This window comes from Mustela lutreola, chromosome 17, assembly GCF_030435805.1.
Source record: "Mustela lutreola isolate mMusLut2 chromosome 17, mMusLut2.pri, whole genome shotgun sequence".
Lineage (NCBI taxonomy): Eukaryota > Metazoa > Chordata > Mammalia > Carnivora > Mustelidae > Mustela > Mustela lutreola.
Window position 1 is genome coordinate 47,933,179 of NC_081306.1, and position 26,625 is coordinate 47,959,803.

Sequence of the window (26,625 nt, forward strand, 5' to 3'; positions counted from 1 at the left end):
TCGGGCTACCCCGCAGCGAGGACAGGCAGGCAAGCAACCCAAGCCGTGGTTCTGTACGCCATTTTCCAGCAAGATGCTCTCCTTCCTGGGTCCATCTGCAGACCATTGGTAATTTTCACTTGCAGACCTTCGGAAGCCTCTAGACTCTTGTCCCCTAAAATTCTCTCCAGTCATCAAGTGCCACGGGAGTAGTTCTGGCTTCCAGACTGTTTCCCAAAGAGACGAAGGTGTGCTGGGCCCACAGGTCTGTGTGTGGAAGGCACGGTTGCCATGGCAATCCTAGCTAATGTCTAGATATGCAAATGAGGGAAGAATCCAGTCATCACTTGCCAGTCGGGCGAAGTGTATGCCCTTTCCTGAGGCTTCAGGGAGCGAGGGCCAGGGTGTCAGAAAAGCATATGTGAAGTAAAATTTGGGCGAAATGTTTGTTTTCAGAGCTCAGCCTAAGAAACGATGCTCTGGGGCAGTAGCCAGAACAGAGAATGGAGGCACCGCCCAGAGGTGGACCCTCTGGGCTAGAAGCTTCCATGGGGACCACATGGTGGGGGTGGGGGCTGGGCAGGAAAGAGCCCTTCCTTGCTGTGCCTCTGAGGGGGCCCCAGGCAATTTATGGAAGTCTTCTGTGCTACCATTTACTCCTTTGGCAAATGAGAACAATCCAGGAACCTGCTTCATAAGGTGGTCGTGAGGTCAAATGAGGATTTTCCCTCCCGGGGGGCCAGCTCAGCACAGGCCGTGATTTTGTTTGTGTGCTTCACAGATCACGTCCGTAACAAGGCCCCAGGACAGTACTGGGGGCACAGAGGGTGCTCGGCAGCCAGTGTCCAGCATCCGTGAGGGGAGAGGGGAGCATCCCTGGGCCATCTGGCACAGGAGAGGGGTCAGCGGAGGGGTGAGGAAGTGCCTCCTGGGGGTGCCCTAGAGCAGGCACCACACACATAGTTGGCTCTGATTGGGACAGAAAGCAGGGCAGGGGTACCGGGAACGGGGAAGCCGTCTGCTGGAGGAGTTCTGGCTCATCTGGGGATGAGAAGAGAGCCTTGCTGAGTAGATCTGAGACATGATCTCAGATCCTGCAGGCTAAGGGCAATCCAGTACCCTCTCATTTGCCAAATGAGCCTTCGTTGCTCACTGGAGGACCAAATTTATAGCACTGGTACTGTTTGTTATATCTGTAGGATGTAAGAGAGCATTTTTCATTGAAAAAGCAATTTGTGGGGAACAGCATACTCGGGAAATAAATTTTACACCAGAAACCACAAGAAAAGATTAGAATGAGTCCACTTCATATTCTCAGAAACTCCTAGAAAATATTGGCTCTGAAAGGCAAGTGAAAAGAAGCTGGGAGATTGCCGTTATGGCTGGAATGCAGAAAGTCACAAGAGACCAACTTCCTCACCTAATCAGAGAATAGCGGGATCCGTCACAAACCAGCTTCCTTCCTTCCATCCTCCCTCCCTCCCTCCCATCAGAGAGCTAAGGAATCAAAGACACATAAATGAACTAAATTCCAGAAAGGGATGAGCCCTTCCTAGGAGAGAAGAGACGCTCAGCTATTTTCATTCATGGCAGATGTGGAATGAAGGAGGAATCAGCCTCACTTTTAACACACCCGGGACATCACATGCGAGCTCCTGGGACAGATTCACCGCCACAACTCCATTCCATGGACCTTTGCTGAGTGGAAGCAGTGAGTAGGCCAAAGGCTGGCGTAGGGCAAGAGGCCTGAGAAAAACCCCTGAGGCCAGCCAGGCTTCATGGAGCGTCTGCACCTGTTCTCCAAGGACCAGGAACAGGTGGCGGAAGGGAGAGAGAGCTCCAAAACACTCAGGAAAAAAAACTCGGGGTGGAACTGGACTTCAGAGACAAGTCCCCAGTGTCCAAAGAGCTGGCAGCCTTCAGAAGGCTTGGCAGCCCAGCTATGAGGCATCAAGAGATCTTGGCAGTGCCCAGATCACAAGCCCTGGTGAACAGAGAGTCCTCCACCTCTCTCGAAATCTTTGAAGTCCCAATGAACCAAATCTAAGCCACGCTGTACCAAAGTCCTGTCCTGCTCCACTGCAGATTAGGTGAACTAAGTTCCCGACCGTAATCTCCGGCAGAAGGAGAGTCCTGCCATTTCCTGAGGGCAAATTTTCAGCCTTACAGGTGTTTTTTGTTTATCTGTTTGTTTTTACACCAAGTATCTGGCATTCAATAAAAATTATGAGAGAAAGCAAGAAACTATGACTGACAGTCCAGAGAGGAAAATTCAAGAGGCACCCCAAAGAGGTGTTCTCATGATCAGCCTTTATAATAACTATGACAGGTATGGGAAAAGATCTAGTGGCAAAGAGAGAAAATATGTGAACAAATGGGAAATTTCAGCAGAAATGTGGGAACCACAAAAAAGAAGTGAAAGAAATGCTAAAAACAGGAGCACTGGGATGGCTCAGTTGGTTAAATGACTGAATCCTGATTTCCACTCAGGTTGTGATCTCAGTGTTGTAGGATCAAGCCCTGTGTTGGGCTCCACACTGAGCATGGGCCCCGCCTAAGATTCTCTCTCTCCCTCTCCATCTTCCCCTCTCCCCAATGTGTAAACACAGCCCCACCAAAAAAAGAAAGAAAGAAAATTCTAAAAAAAGAATAGAATGAAGCAGTCTAGACACAGCAAATAAAAAGACCCAATAATAAAAAAGTGTCTACTGAAACACACATGCATTAAAAATGGGAGTGGAAAAAAAAAATCAGAACACAGCATTGAAGATCTGAGGAACAGTATCAAGTAGCCTAACAAATGTATCATTGGGAATGCCAGAAGAAAAGATAGGGAATAAAAAGAAGAAACATTCTAAGAGATAATGGTTGTGTGTGCACCAGAATTAATGAAAGAAATCAACCCACAGATCCAAGCAGCTTGACAGACATCAATCATATTGAGTGCAAAGAAAACCATACTCAGGCATAGCACGAACAGTCAAAAACTTGCAAAAAAAAAAAAAAAAATCTTCAAAACAGCCAAAGGAGAAGACACAGCAAATAACAAAAGGTAGTGACAGAAACAACTGCGGATGTCTCATCGAGAACAACGGAGGTCAGAAGCTACTAGAATGATATGTTCTAAACACCCAAAGAAACACAAAACTGTTAACCGAGAATGGTCCACCTTTTACCCATCATCTAAATATGAAGATAGAATAAAGACATTTTCTTCAGAGACTGATGTGTTGATGTCCATTCCAGCACATTCACAGTAGCCAAAGGTAGATAGAACTCAAATGTCCATTGAGAGACAAATGGGTTAAAAAAATAGGCTACAGACATACAACAGAGTATTACTCAGCCATAATAAGAAATAAAGTTCTGATGCCTGCTACAAGATCCAACACATGATGGACCTTGATCAACCTCAAGTAACTCAAACAGGTTGATCACAAAGGGGCAAATACTGGTGATTCCGCATGTATCTAGAATAGGCAAATTCATACAGACAGTAGACCCCAGCGTACCAGCAGGGGGATGGGGAATTACTGCTCAATAGTTAGAGAGTTTCTGTTTAAAGTGACAGAAAAGTTTTGGAAAAAGACAGCGGTGATGGTTGTATAATTCCATAAATGGACTCTGTGCCAGTGCGTTATACACTTTAAAGTGCTTAAAATGGTGAATTTTATGTTACATGTGTTTTACCACCATAAAAAATGAAAAAAGAAAGAAAACTGGTCAGTGAAATGCTGAAAGTGTTCTTCTCCGAATGAAATGCAGCAAAAGAAATGCTAACAGAATACTGCAACGTTGAAAAGAAATGAAACCAAAGGCAAGCTCAAATACGCAAGAAGGAAGAAAGAGCCCCAGAAAAGGTAAAACTTTGATACATGTAATACAGAATACGGAGGAGCAAAATACATAAACATACATCTATGTGTCGTAAGGTTTTTGTGTTGTTCATGAAGTCGCCTAAAATCATTTGAAGAAAAATGTGCTAAGTTATTGCATGTTGTAATCTCTCGAGTGACCACTCAGTACACATACATGAAGGAAAATAATGAAAAAAATAGAATGACTTAAACACTCTCCTTTCAAGCAAAAATGGAAAGAAAGGAGAAAAAGAACACCGAGTATGCGTTTCTAACAGGAAACATGCATCAATATGACAGACTTACACAGAACCTTCCCAATAATTATATTAATCATAAATAGACACTAATTTAAAAAAATTAGCTGACTGGATAAAAGGAAGACCCAATTTTTGCAGCTTATAATAAATATAAAGGAAGTAACAAGTGGAAAGTAAAACAGCTGAGAAAGTAGGCCATACACTGTAGCTGTAGACTTCGAGACAAACAGTAGGATCAAACATTCCATTATGATAAAGATTGATAAGGAAATGGATGAAGGAAACGATAAAGAAGACATCACAATTTCTAGTGTGCGTGCATCTCATAAAAGTGCATCAAAATACACCACACAAAAGGTGCAGAACTAAAAGGAGAAATAGATGAGCTCAAGTGGAGAAATTTATTTTTTAAGATTTACTTATTCATTTGAGAGAGAAATAGAGAGAGGGAGAGAGAGGTAGGGGGGTGGGCAGACTCCCATGAGCACGGAGAGGGATGTGGGGCTCGATTCTAGAATTCCCTGACCTAAGCCGAAATCAAGAGTCAGCCACTCAACAGACTAAACCACACAGGCACCCCAATAACTGGGGAATTTAACACATCCTGACAGTAACTGATAAAAGGAAAAAATTTCAATAAAGATACAGGAGATCTGGGGCGCCTAGGTGGCACAGTGGGTTAAAGCCTCTGCCTTCGGCTCAGGTCATGATCTCAGGGTCCTGGGATCAAGCCCCGCATTGGGCTCTCTGCTCAGCAGGGAGCCTGCTTCCCCCCATCTCTCTGCCCGCCTCTCTGCCTACTTGTGATCTGTCTCTGCAAAGAAATAAATAAAATCTTAAAAAAAAAAAAAAAAGATACAGAAGATCTGAACAACACTACCAACCAGCTTAAAGTAACCGACATTTATCGAATACCACACCTAGCAATACAAAATACATATTCAAGAGCACAAGGAACCAAAGGCTGGGCCACAAAATAAGACATGGTAAATTCCAAAGGATCAAATTCACACAAGCAATGTCTTCTGATGGCAATGATACCCACAATATACCTATTTGATACTTAATGATAAGATTCCTATAAAATCTCTATCATTGAGAAACTAAGCATGATATTTCTAACCACCCGAGGATGTTAAAGTAAAGAAAAATGCAAAAAAGAAAGAAAGAGAGAGGAAGGAAGGCACACAAGGGCATTAGAAAATACTACACACTGACAATGAGAAAAGCAACACATTGTGATTTATGGAATGAGAAACACCTTGAGAGCCAGGAGACTTGGTTTTTTCATCTGTAAAATGGGTATATGTTTCCTTACCACAGGAAAGAAGTCAGCCATCAATGCTAGTCTGTCTCACTTCTTTTGTCTATCAAATCAGACCCAATTTTCTAACCATGCAATAATGTATACTGTAATATTTTTTTAAAGAATTTATAGATTGTGGCTGAAGCTTTGAGGGTTTAAATACTTCTATTAGAATAGAGGTTTAAAATCAATGATTTGAACATTTATTCTAACAAGTCAGGAAGTGCAAATTAAATCCAAGTAACTTAAAAAAATAATTTAAAAACAAAAGCAGAAATCAACAAAATAAAAACAAATAAGAGAATTACAAAAGTCGAGGTTAGTTTTAAAACGTATTAAGAAAATCCTCATGGGCGCCTAGGTGTCTCAGTTTTAAGCAACTGTCTTTGGCTCAGGTCATGATCCTGGAGTCCCAGGACCGAGTCCTGCATCGGGCTCCCTGCTCAGTGGGGAGTCTGCTTCTCCCTCTGACCCTTCTCCGTCTCATGCTCTCTCTCTCACACTCTCTCTCTCTCAGTAAATAAAATCTTTAAAAAGAAGAGACAGAGGGCGCCTGGGTGGCTCAATGGATTAAGCCGCTGCCTTCGGCTCAGGTCATGATCTCAGAGTCCTGGGATCGAGTCCTGCATCGGGCTCTCTGCTCAGCGGAGAGCCTGCTTCCCTCTCTCTCTCTCTGCCTGCCTCTCCATCTACTTGTGATTTCTCTCTGTCAAATAAACAAATAAAATCTTTAAAAAAAAAAAAAAAAAGAAGAAGAGACAGAGAGAAAGAAAGAAAATCTTCTTATAAGGTTCATCAAGAAAAAACAGACTAAAAGCAATTAAGAATATTAAAGATGAAGGATCCTGCAGACATTAACAGGGTAATTTGGAAATGTAAAGAAAAACTTTTGTCAATAAATTTGGCTATTTGCTAAAATGAACAAATTTCTTAGAATACAAAAGTGACAAAAACGAATGCAAAAAGAAATAGAAAATCTAAATAGCTCTATGATTTCAAAGAAAGTACTTAATAATAAAAAGCTGCCCATCGAGGATGAACAGGTATGTGATTAAGCAAATTTATCTTGTAAGACCAGTGAATGGGTATACAGGTGTTCATGTCATTCAACATTTCTGCATGATTGAAAATTTTTATGATACAATGCCAGAGAAAAAACTCCTTCTAACAAAGAAAATTCCAGGTCCACATGGCTTCAAATAAACACTCAAGAAAGAAAAATGCCAATTTTATACAAATTGCTTCAGAATATTGAAGCTGGGGGGACAAAACACTTGCCAATTCATTTTATGAAGCCAGCATAAACCGATTACCAAATCCTGACAAGGACACTGTAAGAAAATTGCAGACAAATATACCTCATGAACACAGATGCACCAATCCTTAACAAAAATAATTAGCAAATCAAGTCCAGCAGTGTCTGAGAAGGAAAATACAAAATGACAAAGTATAATGTAATTCCCGGACTATGGGGTTTGTTGAATGCGTGAAATTCTATATGTATAATTTACCCCACTGAGAGCACATCAGGAGAAAATGATCACTTTAACAGATGTAGAAACAGTATTTGAAAGAATTCAATACCTATTCAAGACGAAACTTTTAGCAATCTCAAGTAGAGGGAACTTCTTCAATGGGATGAAAGCATCCAAGAAAGAGCCTACAGCTAACTACATGCTAAGTGGTGGAAGATTTCCCCTAAGATCAAGAAAGAGGGGGCGCCTGGGTGGCTCCGTGGGTTAAGCATCTGCCTTCAGCTAAGGTCGTGATCTCAGGGTCCTGGGATCGAGCCCCGCATCCGGCTCTCCTCCTTCCCCTCTGCCTGCCTCTCTGCCTACTTGTGATCACTCTCTCTGCTGGTGACAAATAAATAACCTTTAAAAAAGTAAAAAGAAAGAAACAGACAAAACATCGTCGGGAGCTTAAAAAAAAAAAGGGGGGAAAGCCCTCCCTTGCGGACTGGAAATCCCACTATTGTTAGGATGTTCGTCCTGTCAACACGTATCCATAGATTTCACAGGAACACAGACCCCGGATCGCCTGTGGTGTTTTTCAAGGGTTCATTCACGTGTTGGACAGAGAGAGGAAGAGAGGGACACCGCCGGGGAGCGGGAAAGGGAGCAGCAGGCTCCGCGCTGAGCACAGGCAGCGGCGGGGCTCGATCCCGGGACGCTGGGATCATGACCGGGGCCGAAGGCAGAGCCACCCAGGCGCCGCCTGTTTTGATCGACCTGACAAGCAGATTTGGGGATCCGGGTGGAGACGCAGATGATCCAGAACCCCGTCGCCGTCCTGGAAATACTGCCACCTGCACCGCCCGGTTCCAAGACAGCCGAAACCACGGGCGTCGGCCGCGGGGTCCGGGCGCGGGGGTCGGCCTCGTGGTCCGTGCGCGGGGGTCGGCCGCGGGGTCCGGGCGCGGGGGTCGGCCGCGGGGTCCGGGCGCGGGGGTCGGCCGCGGGGTCCGGGCGCACGGGTCGGCCGCGGGGTCCGGGCGCGGGGTCGGTGCGCGGGCGCCGGGACCCGACGACAGAGCGGAGCAGGGCGGCCGGGACCCGCCGAAGCCCGTCAGTGCCCAGTCCCGGCTCCAGGCCAGCTCAGCCAGAAACCGCAGTCTCCCAACCGGGTGCGCGCACCAGCGGACACGTGCCCGAGGCCAGCGGAACCCGCACTTACGGGCTCCCAGCACGGAATTACCCCGCCTTCCGGAACCACGAATCTTCTAGAAGGAAACCGCCGAGTATTTCTAGGACGCGGAGGCAGACGCGTGTTTTCGGCCGCGAATCCAGGCGCCAGCTCCGAGGGACGAAGGTGGAAAACTGGGTCTCATCACGGTTAGGGCGTCGCTCGCCAACACACGGCGAGAAACGGGCAGGACGAGCAGGACGGCGGCGGCGGACCCGGAGCGCACATCGGGTCGCGGACAGCCGCGCTCACCCGACCGACCCGCGCCCCGACGAGCCCACGCGGAGCCCGGACAGAACCAGAGCCGCGGCTCCGGGGCAGCAAAGCGACCCGCGCCGGGAGGCGGGACCGGCCACGTGCGGGAGGACGGGCCGCGGGGCAGGGGCGGCTCCCGGCCGGCGGCGTCCACAGATGAACGGTCTATACACGACGGAATACTATGCAGCCATCAAAACAAACGGAATCTTGTCATCTGCGACAATGACGTGCATGGAACTAGAGGGCATCATGCTGAGTGAAATAAGTCCATCAGAGAAAGACGATTCTCCTGTGATCTCCCTGATAAGACGAAGTTGAGAGGCAGGCCGGGGAGTCGTTGGGGGAAGGGGAGGAAAAATGAAACAAGGTGGGATCGGGAGGCAGACAAACCATGCGAGACTCAATCTCAGGAGACAAACGGAGGGTTGCCAGGGCAGGGGGTAGGACAGGGGGGTGGGGTTGCGGACACTGGGGAGGGTATGTGCTATGTGAGTGCTGTGAACTGTGTAAGCCTGATGAGTCACAGACCTGTACCCCTGGGGCTAATAATACATGGTATGTTAATTTAAAATAAAAAAGAGAAATGAATGTATACATCACAGAAGTGGGAAAAACTATTTGTCAAGGAATTTTTTTGTTCCAGTCTTACACTGGCTGTGCATTACACGGCTGTGGATAACTGTCAGAACTCATCAACCTGAACACTCAAGAATTGGGCAGTGCCTGAATCATGCATCAATTAAAAAATAGAAATCTGATGGCACTGGCCAAGATTGAAAAGGAAACTAGGGGAAATGAGTAAAAAATACAACTAAACTAAAATCCACTAACAGAATTAAAATCCCCTATGTAAAACCCCCAACCAAAAACTGAACTAAATCTAATCAAGACCAGTGATGTGTGGTCTCGGCTCAGTAAGTTAAGTAATGGACTCTTAATTTCCATTCAGATCGTGGTCTCAGGGTTGTGAGATCGAGCCCCGCATCAGGCACCACACTCAGTGCAGCATCTGCTTGATAGTCTCTCTCTCCCTCTGCCTCTCCACCTTGCTCTCATGTGCTCTCGCTGTCTCAAAAGAAAATATATATATATATATATATATATATATATATATATGTATATTTATATATATAAATAATTGGGGGTGCCTGGGTGGCTCAGTGGGTTAAAGCCTCTGCCTTCGGCTTTGGGTCATGATCCCAGGGTCCTGGGATCGAGCCCCACATTGGGCTCTCTGCTCCTGGGGAGCCTGCTTCCTCCTCTCTCTCTGCCTGCTTCTCTGCCTACTTGTGATCTCTGTCAAATAAATAAATAAAATATTAAAAAAATATATATGTAAATAATTGGTCCATTGTTATATATGTATATATAGATAGATATAAAAGACAGTGACAAAAAAGAATTCTTGGGGAAAAAATATATTTGCAAGGAGAATCACCTGCAAATCAAATTAAGAAATAAGAGAAGCATATATAAAATTAGACATCACAAGATGATATATTTACAGAACTAAAGGACAGTAAAATATTAGGAATGAAAGCAGAAGTTTAGATTAACGTATTTGAAATCCAAAAGAAATGGGCAATTTCTGGGAAAAAAAAATTAAATTGACTACAGAAAAGGGATCATTTGGATAGGTTAGGACATATGATAGAAACTCAGTACTGGGGAAGAACCACCCCAAACTGTTTTATGATTACATGATTTTGCAGGAATGTGTTCAAATATTTAAAACTGATTATTGTATCATCTCTTCTACTGCATAAAAAGATGGAAAACCCCCAAATACCTTTATAAGTTCAGCAAAACCCTGATATTAAAACCTGCCAGATGGAAAGAAAAGGCAATGGACCCATCATTTTTTATAGGTGTATAAGCAAAACTTAAATAAAAAATAAAACACAGCTAGACAAACACAATAGGATACTGAGAGAGAAACTCATTTTAAGTAAGGAGGACTCATCCCTGAACGGCAGGAGTTTTCTTAATTTTAGTAAAGCCAATTAAATAGTGTATATCACCAACAGACAAAATAATAAAAACTATATGATGACCTCAGTAGATGCTGAAAAGTTACTTAATAGTCGTTAGTGATTTAATGAAAAAAAAGAACTCCGAGAATAGGTTATCACCTTACGGTATGAACTAACATCCACCTCAAACAGCGATCGAGGTCATTTGCAAGTTTAAGTTCACACTCTGGGGACGTTTCCATTAAAAACAGACACAAGGAAGAAAAATGTCTAAGGTTACCAGCATTATTTGTTCTAACAGCTATGTCCACTGAAATAAGCAAAAACAACAACAAAACAAAACACGGATCCCATAGACTATAGACCAAGAAATTACAGGGAGCATTTCTTACAGAGACCTCAAGCATAGTGGAACCAAAAGAGACACCTACAGAGCTTTTCCTTCCATTTGCTTAGGTTCCGAAATATAAGTCCCTGCCATGGAAGGGGACCAGCTGCCATCCCGAGATCATCTTTGCTGGAACCTAGTCCAGCCTGACCCCGAGTCAGCCCAGGCCGAGCTGGATCAGCCTCTACTCGGAGAACCAAGAGACCCGTGAGCGAGTGCGGTGGTTCCAGAGTCACCAGCAATTGTCCCAAAATTCCGTGACCACCTCAGGGGCCAACAGATTTACCAGAGAAAGTTTGGGACATACCCGGTTTGCTTTCTCAACAAGGCTGGCAGGATGTGACCCCATCCAAACTAGAAGCTCGAGAGGAAAGATTTGCCCTGATGGAGAGCGCGTGGTTGCGGAGAGGAAATCGGTGATCACTGGAGAGCCTTGAAGCAGTGAAGAAAGAGAGAGGGGACGGAGGGGTAGGGAGAGAGGGAGGGAGAGAGACAGATAGAGGGAGGCAGAGAAACGGAGAACAGACACGTATGAGGGAACATGGGCAGATCACGGCCCAGGACCAAACCTGCCCTTGAGGCTAGAAGAGAGATGAACCTCTATGGAGCAAAACCAGAAAACACAATGGTCCAAAAAGATGTTTCCTCAGTCTGAACATGGGCAGTGAGAGTCCCATGACAAGGCTCAGAGGAACTGGGACCAGCATCGCTCCAGCCACCAGGAACAGTGACCACCCAGAGAAGTTTCCCCGTCAGTGACAACAGTGACATCACCCCGGAGTGGGCTGTTGGCCAGGACCGAACAGGAGGGTGGCCGCAAGCTTCCTGACAGTAAAACCCCCAAATAACGAGGCAGAAATCCCTGGGCTTGAAAAGGTCAAAATTCAAGAACTCTGTACCGAAATCAAGCTGTCCTTCGTGTCAGGAGAAATGTCCTCAGAGTTAACAAGCGCAGATGCGGGGCTGAGGTGAACTTTCTGAAGAAAAAATAAGTAAATATAGAGATTTTGGAAAGTTTACGTCAGAACAGATGTATATTAATTTTTAAAAAGAAATAGGGAAGAAGGTAAATATGGGGTAAGGCCTGAAATCAGCTAAGTGTACAGGCAAAATAATTGTTTCAAAATGGCTGTAAATTGGATAATACTCTTTATTTTTTTTTTTAAAGATTTTATTTATTTATTTGACAGAGAGAGATCACAGTAGACAGAGAGGCAGGCAGAGAGAGAGAGAGGGAAGCAGGCTCCCCGCTGAGCAGAGAGCCCGATGCGGGGCTCGATCCCAGGACCCTGAGATCATGACCCGAGCCGAAGGCAGCGGCTTAACCCACTGAGCCACTCAGGCGCCCCGGATAATACTCTTTAAAAGTGAAAATAATGGAAATTGTAAAACGAAGAGGGGGAGTACAGGTATAATAAGCATATGTTGAAATGAACAAAGACTAGAAAAGAGAAAGGGGGTAAACACTGAATTTCTCATCCTCCATAAGAAAGACTTATTAATTTGGAACAGATGTTAGACACAAGCTCAGCACACCTTCCCCGCCGTCACTCGAAGACAGGAAAGGAAGACCTCTGCCTCCCGCACACCTGGGAGACGACTCGAAGGAAAACAAAACAAAACAAAACAGCACCCTCTGTGCACAGCAAAGGAAACTATCCACAAATGAAAGGCAACGGGCCAAATGGGAGAAAAGATTTGCAAATCGTAAATCTGATAAGGGGTTAGTATCCAAAATATAGAAAAGAACTCATGCACCTCAACAGCAAAAGCCCAAGCACAGGGAGGCAGGCCTCACCCCTGCTAGCAGAGCTATTATCAACAAGGCAACAGTGTTGCTGGAGGTACTGAGGATAGGGACCTTCTTGTCCTATGAGCTGGCTTGTAAATGGGGCAACCACTATGGGAAACAGTATGGGGTTTCCTCGAAAAATTTAAAGAATGAATGAATGAATGAATGAGTTTATTTGAGAGTAAGAGTGGGAGAGCCCAAGCAGGGGGAGTGCAGGCAGAGAGAGAAGCAGGCTCCCCGCTGAGCAGGGAGCACAACATACTGGTCCATCCCAGGACCCCGGGATCATGATCTGAGCCAAAGGCAGACACTTAACAGACTGACTCACCCAGACGCCCCTCCTTGAAAATTTTAAATAGGGCTCCCCTATGATTTAGCAACCTCACGTCTGGGTATTTATCTGAAGAAAATGAAAACAGTAACTTGAAGAGATACATTCTCTTTGTTCACTGCAGCCTTATGGACAATAGTCAAGACACGGAAACAACTCGCATGTCCACCCAATGGGTGAAAGGATAAAGTTAATGTGCTGTGTATGTGTGGATGGATGGACAGACAGATGGACAGATAGACAGATAGATGGATTGATAGGTAAACGGATGGATGGATGGATGGATGGATGGACTGATAGACAGTCAGATAGATGGATGGATGGATGGATAGAGAGATATAGAGTCAATCCAGCTAACACACTGGTGGTTGTCAAAGGTGAGGATGGGGAGCTGGGTGAAACAGGTGAAGGGGTTAAAGGTACACAGTTTCAGTTATAAAATAAGTAAGTCATGGGGATACAATACACTGCATGATGACAATTAGGAATACTGCATTATATAGCTTAAAGGGTTTTTTTAAAGATTTTATTTATTTATTTGACAGTGAGAGATCCCAAGTAGGGAGAGAGGCAGGCAGAGAGAGAGGAGGAAGCAGGCTCCCTGCTGAGCAGAGAGCCCAATGCGGGGCTCGATCCCAGGACCCTGAGACCATGACCTGAGCCTAAGGCAGAGACTTTAACCCACTGAGCCACTCAGACGCCCCCATAGTTTAAAGTTTCCAAGAGAGTAGATTTTTAAAGTTCTGATCACCAGAAAATAAAACTGTACCTCTGTAAGGCGACGGACATTAACTAGATCGGTCGCGGTAATCATTTCACGATACATACAAATATTGATCATGATGTACACGCGAAACTAGTATAATGTGGTACATCAGTTACACTTCAATTTAAAAAAATAAAAATTAAAAAACGCATTGCAGTTAAAAAAGACAAATTAAATAGGACGTGTAACACAGAATGACAGAATTAAGACCCAACGTAAGTTTAGAAATAAAGCATGGGTTGTTTCTTACAAGGTTAAGCTTGCCCATAAAAAGGCTCTCAGAATAATTAAGAAGTTAAAACAGCACGGCATATGCTGTGTGAAAACTTCACACCAAGAGTGCACTGGGCTGTGTTTCTGGAAGAAGCTGCCTGGAAGCGAACGTCCCCATAGGACACACTTGACCGTAAATGTCACCCAAACACGGACAAAACGTCATGTGGCAAAGATCAACAGAAAGCAGAAGTCTAACTCAAAAGCGTTTAAAGAACATTTCCAAGGATAAAAGATAAAAACTACTCTGAGGGCAGGCAGAGCACAGAAAATTGAAATTAAAAAACTGTTGGGCGGTGCCTGGGGGGCTCAGTGGGTTAAAGCCTCTGCCTTCAGCTCAGGTCATGATCCTGGGATCGAGCCCCCATCGGGCTCTCTGCTCGGTTGGGAGCCTGCTTCCTCCTCTCTCTCTGCCTGCCTCTCTGCCTACTTGTGATCTCTGTCAAATAAATAAATAAAATCTTTAAGAAAGTATTGGAAGTAAACCAAGGAAGCAAGGTAACAGCAGTGGGAGAATTGAACACATCAAACTTATCGCAGATAAAAGAACGAAGACACAGGTGAGGCAGCACCAGTGGCAGGAAGACAGCTGCTGTGCGGACGCGAAAGCCTCATACCACAGCGGCGACACGGGCCCGAGAGCACAAGTTCTCGGTTCCGAGGAAAGTCCTCCCCAAAGGCAGGTCATATTCACTTTCCACAATGCAATAAAAACGGAAAATTTCAATGTAAACTTAAAATTCCAGCGTCCTGGAAATTATAAAACATTTGCTTAAAAAAATCCGCAGAGAAACCGACAGGATGCAAATGCACGAGAAAATATCATAAAGCAAACCGCGGAACAAGAAAACCACCAAAACACGAGACACGTCCCCAAAGCTCTTCTCAGTGGCAAATTTCCTGCCTTGGCTGCCTTAATTATTAAATCACAAAGAATTAAAATAATCTACTGAAGTTGCTGGAAATGACAACAAAGTGAAACAGGAAATAAACACAGAAAGACAAAACAAGCCCCCAAACATGGAACTAAAACTAAAGGAAAGGAGGGAGCGCCTGGGTGGCTCAGTCTTTAAGCATCTGCCTTCCGCTCAGGTCATGCTCTCAGGGTCCTGGGATCGAGCCCCGTGTCGGGCTCCCTGCTCAGCGGGGAATCTGCTGGGTTCCCTCTCCTTCTGCCACTCCTGCTGCTTGTGCACACTCTCTCTTTCAAATAAATAATTTAAAACCTTAAAAAAAAAAAAAAAAACTGAAGGAAAGGAAGAATGAATCACCATAGCAGTGGAAAATCTCATCACTCCCTGGTCTGAAATTCAGGCAGAGTGCCAGCCTGCAAAGTCCACGGGGACCAAGCTAGTCCATCAGAAGGCGGCAGGCGTGTGTAAGACAGTAAGGAAGGGAGGAGACTGTGGCATCTGCCTGCCTGGAGGAGACAGCTACTCCCGTCACCCCAATACTGTAGTGAAGGTGTTCAGGTCTAGTCTTGTTGAGGCTCCAAGATTTTAAGAGGAGAGAGAGGTACGTATTTTTCATAGGAGATTTTTCTGTTTTATAAAATGATGTGTGAGCCCAATACGACGGGGCTGTAAGCTGTCCTTGGCTGGGAAGTCTACAAGTATGCGACTCCCGATTTAGACCACTTACTTGGGTTTGAATCCATTTCCCTAATGTATATTTCCCCAGAAAACCTCCATGTCATGTAGATGTTCAAATGTATTTTTACAAAACTCTATGAAATATTTTTTTAAAATATTTTACTTATTTATTGGACAGAGACAGAGATAGAACAAGCAGGGGGAGTGGCAGGCAGAGAGAGAGGGAGAAACAGGCTCCCCGCTGACCAGAGAGCCCGATGCGGGGCTCGATCCCAGCACCCCAGCATCACGACCCGAGCGAAGGCAGATGCTTAACCCACTGAGCCACTCCAATGCCCCTCAAGTATTCTGTTCTAAATTTCCCATATTTTTTTCACTTCCCGTTTATTTTAGTGACAGCTCTATTTAATTCTCCATTAAACGTGCCGTATTTGTCAACTTATTGCATTTTTTTCCCAAGAGTCCACTCTTGGAATTATTCATTAAACTGAAAGTGTTTTGGTTTTAATTTTTAGATGCCAAGCGGGTGGCATTCTCATGCAAACTTTTACTGATTTCTGATTTATTGGATTGTAGCCAAAGGATGCGCCTATAATGTCTGTCCTTTGGAATTTAGTTAGGTTGTCTTCGATCTAACACGTAGCCAAGTTTTGTTAAGGTTCAAGAATGGCTCAAGAAAGAAGGATATTCTCTTTTTTAGAGCACAAAATTGGAATTACACAGGCACACCAAACCTCCTTGTATTCAGATACATTCGGTGTCATTCAAGCTGTTACTTGGTTTTGTCTACTTGATCCTTCTGGAAGGAATGTCTAAATATCTCCATGACAATTGTTTCTGCCCCTATTTATAGAATCTCTAAAAGTCCCCCCCCCCCACCAGATAAAAATTTCGCAATAAATGTAACATTCTGATAAAAAAGAAAAGAGAAAGAAAAACCCCCAAGTCCTTAGGTCACTGGGAGTGCCATTCAGCAAAATATTTCCAGTTCATTCCCTTCTGGGCATGTAGTTGGGCTATACGCCCCCAAACCCCTTGCTATCATCAGGCACAGCCATGCGACATGCTTTAGTTAATGAGAAAAGGACCAGAAGGGACCCAGAACTTCAGGGATCACTGTGTGGTCCATTGGTCTCTTTCCCTGGCGACAGCTCTCAGAGAAGCAGACAGAAGCCTCGCTCGGCCAGGACTCCTGAGTGAGGACAAAGAGAACACACCCAGCCAACCCACAGGGGACATGTCATACCCCAGGAGTGACAACTTTCATGTTGTGACATGAAGCCATCGGTATTTGGGGGAATTATTTATTACGGCAGCATGAAGTAGCCTCTCCCTTCCCGAAACAGATCCCACCCACCCCCCAAAATGAGGGAATCCACCGAAGGAAAAACCCAACCAACCTTTGGAAAATGTGTCCTCTCACTAAGGAGATAAAACCAGAAGAGGGAAAGGAACCAATCCTATTAGTAATCAATCCTATTAGTAAGGACTTGTTGAATAACACTCAGTACTGGTCAGGGTGTTCTGAGACCGGCTCTCCACGTATTCCTTTCAGTAAACCTTGCCCGAGAGAAATGCTGCTTGTGTGTGAAGGGCTGTAGGCAGGCTCTCGTGTGCCACGGGATACTCTTGTTTCTAGGAAACATGGCTTCTGTCTCCATGACACAGTGTGGGGTACCAGGAGCGAACGACCTTCCTAAGCGGTTTGCTTATCTCTGTTCTTGGAGAACAGAAGCGCTGACCTTCCGGCCAGTGAAAATTCGGATGCTAGTATCCGTGGCATGCCTTGCGTCATAATTGACTGTCTCCTGTGCTTTCTTCTGGATAAAATAATCATCGAAAGCAAGGGTTTTTGAAGACCCATGGAGCTCCCGTGTTTGACTTTTACAGTGGCAATGATGACTACAAGGACTGGAAGGTCGAGAGCTGCTTCTGAGTGCCCTTGAAAGAAAAAACAAGGGGCTCCTGGGTGGCTCAGTGGGTTACACATCGACCTTCGGCTCAGGTCATGATCCCAGGGTCCTGGGATCGAGCCCAGTTTTGGGCTCCCCGCTCAGGGGAGAACCTGCATCTCCCTCTCCCCTTACCCCAACTCCTGCTCTTTCTTTCTCTCTCTCATAAATAAATAAAATCTTTTAAAATGAAAGAAGGAAATAGAGAGAAAAGGGAAGAAAAGAAATGAAAGAAACGGAAGGAAAAGACAAGACAAATAAAGAGAGAATCAGTAAGAGACGCTCTCCGCTCTGGCCACAGTCCAAGGACAAGGGTGTTGTCAGGTTGGCCCCAAATTATCACTCGCTTTCTACAATGCCGGGAGGAGCCCAAGTTTAACTGTGGGGTCTGCAGCGTCCTACGTCGAGGTCACAGACTTGCCAGGTCTCTGAGGTGAACTTCAGCACACTGATTGGAAAGGAGCGGGGCTACGCCGTGGAAGGGAGACCTCGGGGTGGATTCAGAACACAGAACGTTCGAGTCTCCCCCACGTCCTCTCTGACCTCTCCCTGAGCTCAGCCACGACCCGCCTGAAGACCTGGAAGAGAAAGCCGAGGCGGCTTTCTTGAAAGGGGCTGCTGCTTCTCAGGACCTACTCCCGCCACGTGTTCCTGCCTTGACACACCCATGAGTACGGTCCGATCAGCACATCCCAGGAGTTTCAAGTCTGCTGTGGGAGCACAGAGAGGTGACAGCGTAACCCCAGGGGACAGGTGCAGCCTGCGGATTCCAAGGAGAAAGAATATAAAATGGCTGGGGCGGCTTTTACTGAAATGGGGACTCATACCAGCAACTGCTTTTCTCATAAACGCTGGCTTGAGTAGCTAGAAGTGGTGCAAACGGTTCAGTCTTAGCGGAAACCTGGGCTCACCGTGGCCAGCTGTCGGTGAGGCCAAGATGGTAGACTTTTCCTGAGTCAATGAAGGAGAAGGAATTTATGAAGGAGACGGGAACGTTGCGGTGGGTTTTTCCATGAACATCCATCACCACTGTACATCCCAAGAGGGCCTGAAAAGGATTCCCCTCCTTAAAGCAACAGGAAACCCAAAGGCACCATCTTTAATTCATAGACTCTGTTCTAGGCCAGGCCTGACCTCTGCGAGTGTGACCTAAGGAGTCGCGGTGTTTGTCATCCAGCCAAAGGTGACAGCAGGAGATAATTCGGGACAGGAAATGGCAACCAAAATATTTACGTACACGTTTAGAATACTTGGGTATTTTATATGGAATATGTGCGTGTTTGTGTGTGCCCTGTTCTGTCACTGCTCCAATGTCCCGTTGTCACCCCAAGTGACCTGTACCTCTAAAATCACAAAAAGAGAATGTATCTACTAGATAAGTTTTTTGGGGAGGGCACCTGGGAGGCTCAGTAGGTTAAAGCCTCTGCCTTCGGCTCAGGTCATGATCTCAGGGTTCCGGAATCGAGCCCCGAGTCGGGCTCTCTGCTCAGCAGGGAGCCTGCCTCCCCCTCTCCCTCTGCCTGCCTCTCTGCCTATTTGTGATCTCTGTCTGTCACATAAACAAACACATCTTTAACAAATAATACTAAAAACAGAGATGTGGTTAAAATATTAGGTTCGTAGGGTCGCCCTAGCAGCATGAACTGGGAAAGGAACGTGAAACCTCTGTTGTTCATTGTTGTCCCCTACAAAAGGAGCGTGAGACTGCTCAGGACTCAGGGCGGACATGGGGACAAGTCAGTCAGTAAACAAAGTGCCTGGAGCAGAGTGGGGCCCACGGGGGAGATTCTGCGTGCATTAGCGAGCTCCCCTGCCCTTCCGCTGTCACTGGGGTTTGCTAACACTGTGAGCGTGGCACAGATGTGGGTCATCATTACCATCGCCCCATGAAGACGTTAGCACCGCAAGATCAAAGCACGTCCAGCAATCACTCACTCACTCACACTGAAACCTGTAATGGTGTGATACTATTTATGCCTATTCACAAATGCAAATACTTGGGTACGGTCTCTGGAACCGGCCTCCGGCTAGACCTCTGCACTGTGAACATCAATCCCCGTACTCGGAGCTCCTGGCCGGACACTGGGGAGGGGCGGCACTCCACGCAGGGACCCTCCAGCAAGGAAACACGGTGGGGTTGGCTTCCTCCTCCCCAAAGTGTGCCCTACACTAGACCCCTCAAGCTTCCCTGTGTCTGTGGACCCCCTGGGGCTTTTGTTAAAACGCAGGCTCAGAACTGGCTCAGGTCATGATCCCAGAATCCCGGGGTGGAGTCCGGCATCGGGCTCCCTGCACACCGGGGAGCCTGCTTCTCCCTCTGCCTGCCGCTCCCCTGCTTGTGCTTGCTCGCTCTCTCTTTCTCTGACAAATAAAATCCTAAAAAAAAAAACAAAAAAACAAAAAAACAATGCGGGCTCAGAATCCGCAGGGGCAGACCGGGGTTGGACCTGGATCCCGCATTTTTTTTTTTAGATTTTTTTTTTTAAATTTATTTGACAGACATATCAGAAGTAGGCAGAGAGGCAGGCAGAGAGAGAGGAGGAAGCAGGCTCCCCGCTGAGCAGAGAGCCTGATGTGAGGCTCGATCCCAGGACCCTGGGATCATGACCTGAGCCGAAGGCAGCCGTTTTAACCACTGAGCCACCCAGGTGCCCCTAGATCCCGCATTTTAAGCAAACTCCGAGGCAATGCCTATTCCGCAGGCCCCAGAGCCGGAGGAGGGGGAAGGTCGGAGCCCCTGTCGGCGGGAGCTCTGCCTGGGACGGTCCTGGCTGTCGGGCAGGGCGGACTGACCACAGACGGTCCCTCTTCCTTCAACAAACTCCCAAACGAAAAAGCTCCTTTTCTGCCTTCGAGGCACTAACCTCACACCCAGACCTTCTTGTTCACACAAATATCCACAGGCTTCACGATTTCTCACAAGCTCTGGATTTTTCTTTCCGCCAAAGCTCCCCCGGTCACGTCCCTGGACACACTGCTGTCCACGGCTTGGGCAGAGTGTCGCTCTGGGCCCCAGCCTCTGGGTCCCAACCTGTGGGACCTGTGCTGTTTGTTTTAAACACGCCCCCAGGTGTGGTTCGAAGTGCCCCAGCTGTGGAACCCTCTGCTTTTGGCTAGAAAGCTCCAACCAGTGCCACCTCACGCCCGCGGCCCCTGGGCAAGCATCTCCCCACGCGGGAAAGAAGGCGGCCGTCCCACGCGCTGAACAGACGGACACCGTCCCAGAGCCTCCCGGGGAGGGCACGGACATGGGTGACGCAAGCGCTCCTCTGAGTTAACCGTCCCGTGTGACCCTGGTCCCAGTTTGTCCTTGGCGGTTCAGCGGCTTGTCGCAAAACCACCCAGGGGCGCCTGGGTGGCTCAGTGGGTTAAGCCTCTGCCTTCGGCTCAGGTCATGATCCCAGGGTCCTGGGATCGAGTCCCAAACTGGGCTCTCTGCTGGCGGGAAGCCTGCTTCCCCCTCTCTCTCTGCCTGCCTCTCTGCCTGCTTGTGATCTCTGTCTGCCAAATACATAAATAAAATCTTAAAAAATAATAAAATAAAATAACCACCCAGAAGTGAATCTTGCTAACCACAGAAATAAGCGAGTTCACACACAGTGGCCGCCAGATCAATCCTTTTAAAACTGAACTAAACGGAGTCCAGTTCACTGTCGGGACAGAGATGAGCCTGAAATCAAGCCGCAAACCCGTTCCGAGACAGGAAGTCATCTCAAAACCCCACATCTGCCGGAACTCCACGAGACTCTGCACCCCGGAGGGGCAGAAAGGAACTCGAGGAGGAAGAGGGCAGGTCTGCCTTTGTTCCAAAGCGGGACTTGTGCTGGGTAAGCGCGGGAGCCCCGAGGGGAGCTGGTGCGGGCAGAGAGCAGTGGGGCCCTCGCAGAGGCCATGAGCTGCTGAGGTCTCCTGGGTTGACCGTTTCAGGAAACTATGTGCAAAGCTGGCAAGATTCATCCCAGAGGGCCACAGTGGGGTGGTCGGGGACACTCTTTAAAGCTGGAGAGCCATCACAAAGAGCCGTTGGGTCTTAGAGACCGCAAGGCCATATTCCCCGGGGGGAAGGAGGCAGTTCAAGGGGCCCCGGGGCTGCTGAGGGAAACACAGAGGAGAGGGGACACGGCAGAGCCCACAGTCCCTTGCAAGCCGCCTTTCTCACCGCTTCTCTGGCAGAGGTCAGCCTCACAGACAGCTGCACCATGACTGTCTTCCCATTCCGCCAAGGATGGCACGAAACTAGGACCGAGATGCATCGGAGCGAAGTCGATTCCCTGTGAGCCTGACGGAGAGGGCTGCGGGCTTCCAGGCTCCGGGCTGGACGGGAGATCCCGGCAAAAGGAACCAGGAAAGGGGCATCCCGGCTCCCGCCTGGTGCTAGGACCAAAGTCACCCCAGCTGCAGAGGCTGGAAAGGGGAGAAGAAGCACGAGGACGGGGGGTGGGTGTGCAGCGGAGTTCAAGTCACAAGAAAGCACGCTGCCCGTCAAAGGCCAAAGAGGAAGCAGTGGGCGCTAGGCACAAACTCTGGTTTTCTGTTTATTGAACTGTGAGCAGATTTGCCCATACGGCGTACATGCGTGTGTCCACACGCACACACACATGCACAGTTCCAGCACTTAGGCCAAACTGGCCAGAGGCCAACAGAGCGACCCAGACCCTACAGCCTGCCTTCCCTCGTGTCCTCCGGAAAACAGACTGGAACTGTCCGGCTCCTGCAGGCTCCGTGTCCCAGAAATCCCGCCGCGCTCCCTCATCCGAGAGGCTACTATTACACACCCAGCCGGCAAGGCCTCTCACGCCCAAGGAACCGCCTAATGAAAGCCTCGTGTGTCAACTCCGTGTGCACAGACACGCCTGGGCTCTTCCAGATGACCTCACCGTCGGGCAAACCGGCAGGGACGCCAGAAAGAGCAGGTCGGTGTGTGGGCCAGACCTGCTCCTAATCACAGACAGCTGGGGGAGTGGAGGCCCTGCCCCCCCCGCCCCCACCCGCCAGACACCAGGCTCTGGGGGCCTGGAGGCTCCATCAGCCCACAGCTAAGAAGCCAAGCTCCAGACCAAATACCCCATTTCTTGGCAGTGTCCCCACCAACATTTCTGCCACTCCACACGTTTCACGCCAAAGAACGGCTTCCTTCAGTACGGCTGGATGTGTTCAGAGAACCCCCGTTACAGAAGCTAGAAAGGAAGGATATAATTAGGACCTGTTTTTTTTTTTTTTTTTTAACAGAAGCTCAAAAAGCCCATTAAGCAAAAGACACGGAGACACGGCCCGTCCACATCCGAGCGCAGCATCCCAGAAACGCCACTTAGCTGCTCCAGTCACGGGACTCTTGAAGACACACATTTCAGCCTCAGAATGGACATCTGTCCCTGAGCCCCTGCCGCGCTCGGGCGATCCGTAAACCAGCAGCGCAATTCTTCCGACGCACATCGCAGCTCTGTGTTCATGTGCTCCGTATTAAACCTTTTGTAGGACTCAATAACACACTGAAAAAATTATAATAAATCAATCTTTTGTAGGCAACGGTGACAAAAAAAACCCAGAAGCTACGTTTCAAAAGAAATGTGTTTTTACCTGATGGCGTCACTGTCACCATGAAGCTGGTGATGACCTCACCTTTTTTTTTTTTTTTTTTTTAAGCTGAGCTTTTGTTAAGGAAATGAGTAGAAGTCCCCTACAAGAGAATTTCTGAGTCCTTTTAAGGTCTGGTACATTCTGCCTTTGGCTTGGAGAGTGAGGATGGCGAGTTGTAAATTAACAGGTAGAACGTTGGAAGCTCTTGAACAAAACCCCTCCCTGGAGCTCTGCTCGGGTCCTGATGGGTCCCGTGCACATCAGGGACACATGAGATGCCTCTGGGCCTCCGAGACCTCATGGACTCGGGGAGGATTTGCAACATGTAAAAACTCCCTGTGAGCTGAGACCCACGGAGGGAATCCACAGAGACACACCATGGACTTGGAGGGAGACCCTTCAATTTCAGAGGAGTCCCAGCCGCAGCTGGGAGGGCCCCTTTCTATTAAAAGTTGCTAACTCCATTCGACGAGGTTTCCTTATACGAGTTGTGGGCAGGGAATCAAAAGCACAGAGTCCTCATCTCGTAAACGGAAGTTTAGATTACGACTTCTATGACTTTAAGGAGGAAACTTTTTCTGGAAATGTGTCTCCAAAATGATGACGGGGGTCAGCGTTGAACAGATTTGCTCTCTGATGTGTGCTCCGCCGCAGCTTTCTGGATCTAAAGCAAGCAGCTAAGCGTGAAGCAAGGTCACGTCAGGCAGAGACACGGTGAGTCCCAGTCACTCGAGCTGTCAGGACAGGCTGCGACAGCTCGCGCCGCTGAACACCCCTGATGAAACACCCCTTTCCCGGACCAGAAAATAAACGTCCACAGCTGCACTTGGAGGCCAGCACGGGACAGCATGCACCATATGGTCACTCTGATTAGCATCCTTCCAGCAACTCCGGCAAGACAACACCAGAGAGCCGGGGCTCCTCCAGGCAGCCCCCAGCCAAGCAAACATCTCCCAACCACGGTCTTTCCGTCCAAGAGACTCCCTGACCCCATAACTCTGCGTCCTGCTTTTTCCTCGTACAATTCGTGCTCTACCAGTCTGGACCCCGTAGGCCTGGGATCAAGCTGCTTTTCAGAGCGGGGGAGAGTGCATTAGAAAAACAAAAAACAACAAAGTAAGAAAGCTTTTTCTTGGACCTTCTGCCAAGGCCAAATCTAAATGTCGGGAAGGTCACAACTGGTTTGGGACAGCCTTGGTGTTTTGCAACAGGAAAGAACCTTAAAGATGTCCTGGGTTCCTTTTCAGAACTTTTAAAATACAGTGAAACCCTTTTCCCCAGTGAGGTTGTATACAGAAACCCAGCAAGTAAAAGAGAGAGAAAAGAAGCTGTTTTTATACGCACACAATGGCATAAGATTTGGCCCTAAAAAAGCGACGTGCAAATAAATACATGCTATAAAACGGATAAACTCGCAAACATTATGTTAAGTCCAAGCAGCCCGTCACAAAGGACTCCTGCCGTAGGATTCCGTTTATAGGAAATGTCCAGAGAGGAGACAGATAGTAGATGAGCGGTTGCCTGGGGCTTGGGGGAGACGGGGATGAGAAGCGGCAGCTAAGAGGCAGAGTTTCTTTTTGGGGCGGTGACACTGTTCCATAATTGATTAGGGCGTTGGTTTCCCAGATCAAGTGAAGACGCTAAAAGCCACTGAGTCACCCCGAGTGAACGGGGGAGTGTCGCGGCGCGCGCGTTCCATCCCCAGGAAGCTGTGTGCGAGAGGGGGAGGGGAACCAGAAGGATCCCTGGTGGCCTTCACCGGCCAGGCCACCTCCACTGTAAACCAAGACATGACCCCAAGCCTGCTGACGGCAAGGGCAAGGCCCTTTAACGCCAAGGCCCCGCTGAGAAGCCGGGGCTCGTCTGGGGGACGCCGCGCTCCCGCGGCCCCGCGCTCACCGTCCATGTCCAGGCGCTGCATGATGATGGCCAGCTCCACCTCGCTCGGCATGTACCCCAGCGAGCGCATGGCCATGCCCAGCTCCTGCTTGGAGATGAAGCCGTTCCCATCGCGGTCCAGAACCCGAAAGGCCTCTCGGATCTCTGCAAAGAGAAAGCAGAGAAAGTCAGACGGTCACACGGCTTGGCCCACTGCCCTGAAGTCACCGGCGGTCCTCCACCGACGCGCCCAACGCTTCCTTACAGACACGAGCAGGGCAGAGACCCTTAATCGGACAGAAGAGCGGCCGAGGAGGGACCCAGGAAAGACAGGGGAGACGGGGAAGGGGAGGAGGAGGAGGGAGTATAAAGTAAACCAGCCCTGCGCATCCCTGGAACAGCAGAGCTGGCACACAATTAGACGGCCGTCCGGTGGAGAACGTGCTCGCGGAGGACCCTCCTGGGCAGGAGTGAGCACGTTAGGTTTCGGCTGTGAGGACAGGGCGGCTCGTAACCGGGGCGCATCGTTTACAGGCGAGGAGGACGAGACTCCCCTCCGCAACCCGGTAGGAGGACGGGAGTCACGAGCTGGCTGCTTTTACTTCGTCCTCTAATTGACAGCAATTTCACGGCTATAAACAACCTCAGATCGATCAGAGCGTCATAAAAGCCCAAAAGGCCTCTTTAATCACATTTTCTCCGGCTGCCAGAGGACTCCGCTATCAATAAGGCCGTTCCCACGCGGCAGGTGATCGCCCCTCCTCCGACCCCAACCTGAGCTGTCCTGCCTTCCGCCAGGACCCCTCCCTCCAGAGCCCCCCCCAGCCTGCTGGTTCTGCGTTTCCGAACCCATCACATGAGGCATGACATGGGGAGTTCAAGGTCAGAGTCTGAAGGTGACAGGTGTCTGAGCACGGGACAGGCCTGCTCTAACCTCATCGGGGAGCCTGGTGCGGGCAGGTATGGCCGCCACAAACACTCATCACGTGCTCAGCAGGGATCGGTGTCCACACCTGAGGCACACGAAGCGAGTATCCCAGAGAACCGACCAGCCTGCTGGTCTTCCCCTCCAGCCCAGCGGGGCAGGAGAGACCCACGCGGAAACGGACAGGCTGAAACCAGCCCGAGACCCGGGCCCTCACCCATTTCCCTGCTGCTTCTCGAAATAGCCCCCGATGCTCCCAGTGAACACCTGGAAACAAGCTTTGGTCCCTTCCCATTTGCACGGATTTCCTGGGGTTGCTGTCACAAATCCCTACAGATGTTGAGGCTCAAACAGCAGAAATTCCTTCTCTCACGATCTGGAAGCAGAAGTACAAAATCAGGACCACAAGCACAGTGGGGACAGGGCTGTGCTCTCCTAGGGCAAGAGTCTGCCCCTTGCCTGTTCCCACGTTGGGTGGCAGCTGGCACACCTTGGCGCGTGGCCAGGGCCCCCCATTCTCTGCCTCTGTGGCCATGTCGCCGCCTTCTCCTCTGCCTGGGACCCTCCTCCGCCCTCCACTTCTGAGGACACTTGGGGTGGCACTTAGGACCGACCCAGATAACCCAGGATAAGCTCCCTCAACCTAACAACCTAAAAAAAAAAAGCCTTTTATTTTTTTTTATTTTTTTTCCCCCCAAGGAAATATTTGATATCTCTGGCACCTCTGGGGCCCGATTTTCAGACGGCCGCACTATCGCATCCGGGACTGCTCCTGAGATACCCCGCCTTCCTCTTTAGGGGCCCAAATCCTGTCGGACCTTCAAGGCTGAGTC

The 26,625-nt window shown here is 48.3% G+C and overlaps 1 protein-coding gene across 6 annotated transcripts in view; it reads right to left on the bottom strand.

Annotated features, from left to right (window-relative positions):
* Nucleotides 1-26,625, bottom strand: part of CALN1 (calneuron 1) — a 495,943-nt gene that overhangs the window by 213,480 nt on the left and 255,838 nt on the right. For all 6 annotated transcript variants that reach the window (XM_059154795.1, XM_059154794.1, XM_059154799.1 and 3 more), the window contains one exon: nt 24,889-25,032. In XM_059154795.1, the coding sequence (XP_059010778.1) occupies nt 24,889-25,032 (144 nt within the window). The remainder of the gene's footprint in view (nt 1-24,888; nt 25,033-26,625) is intronic.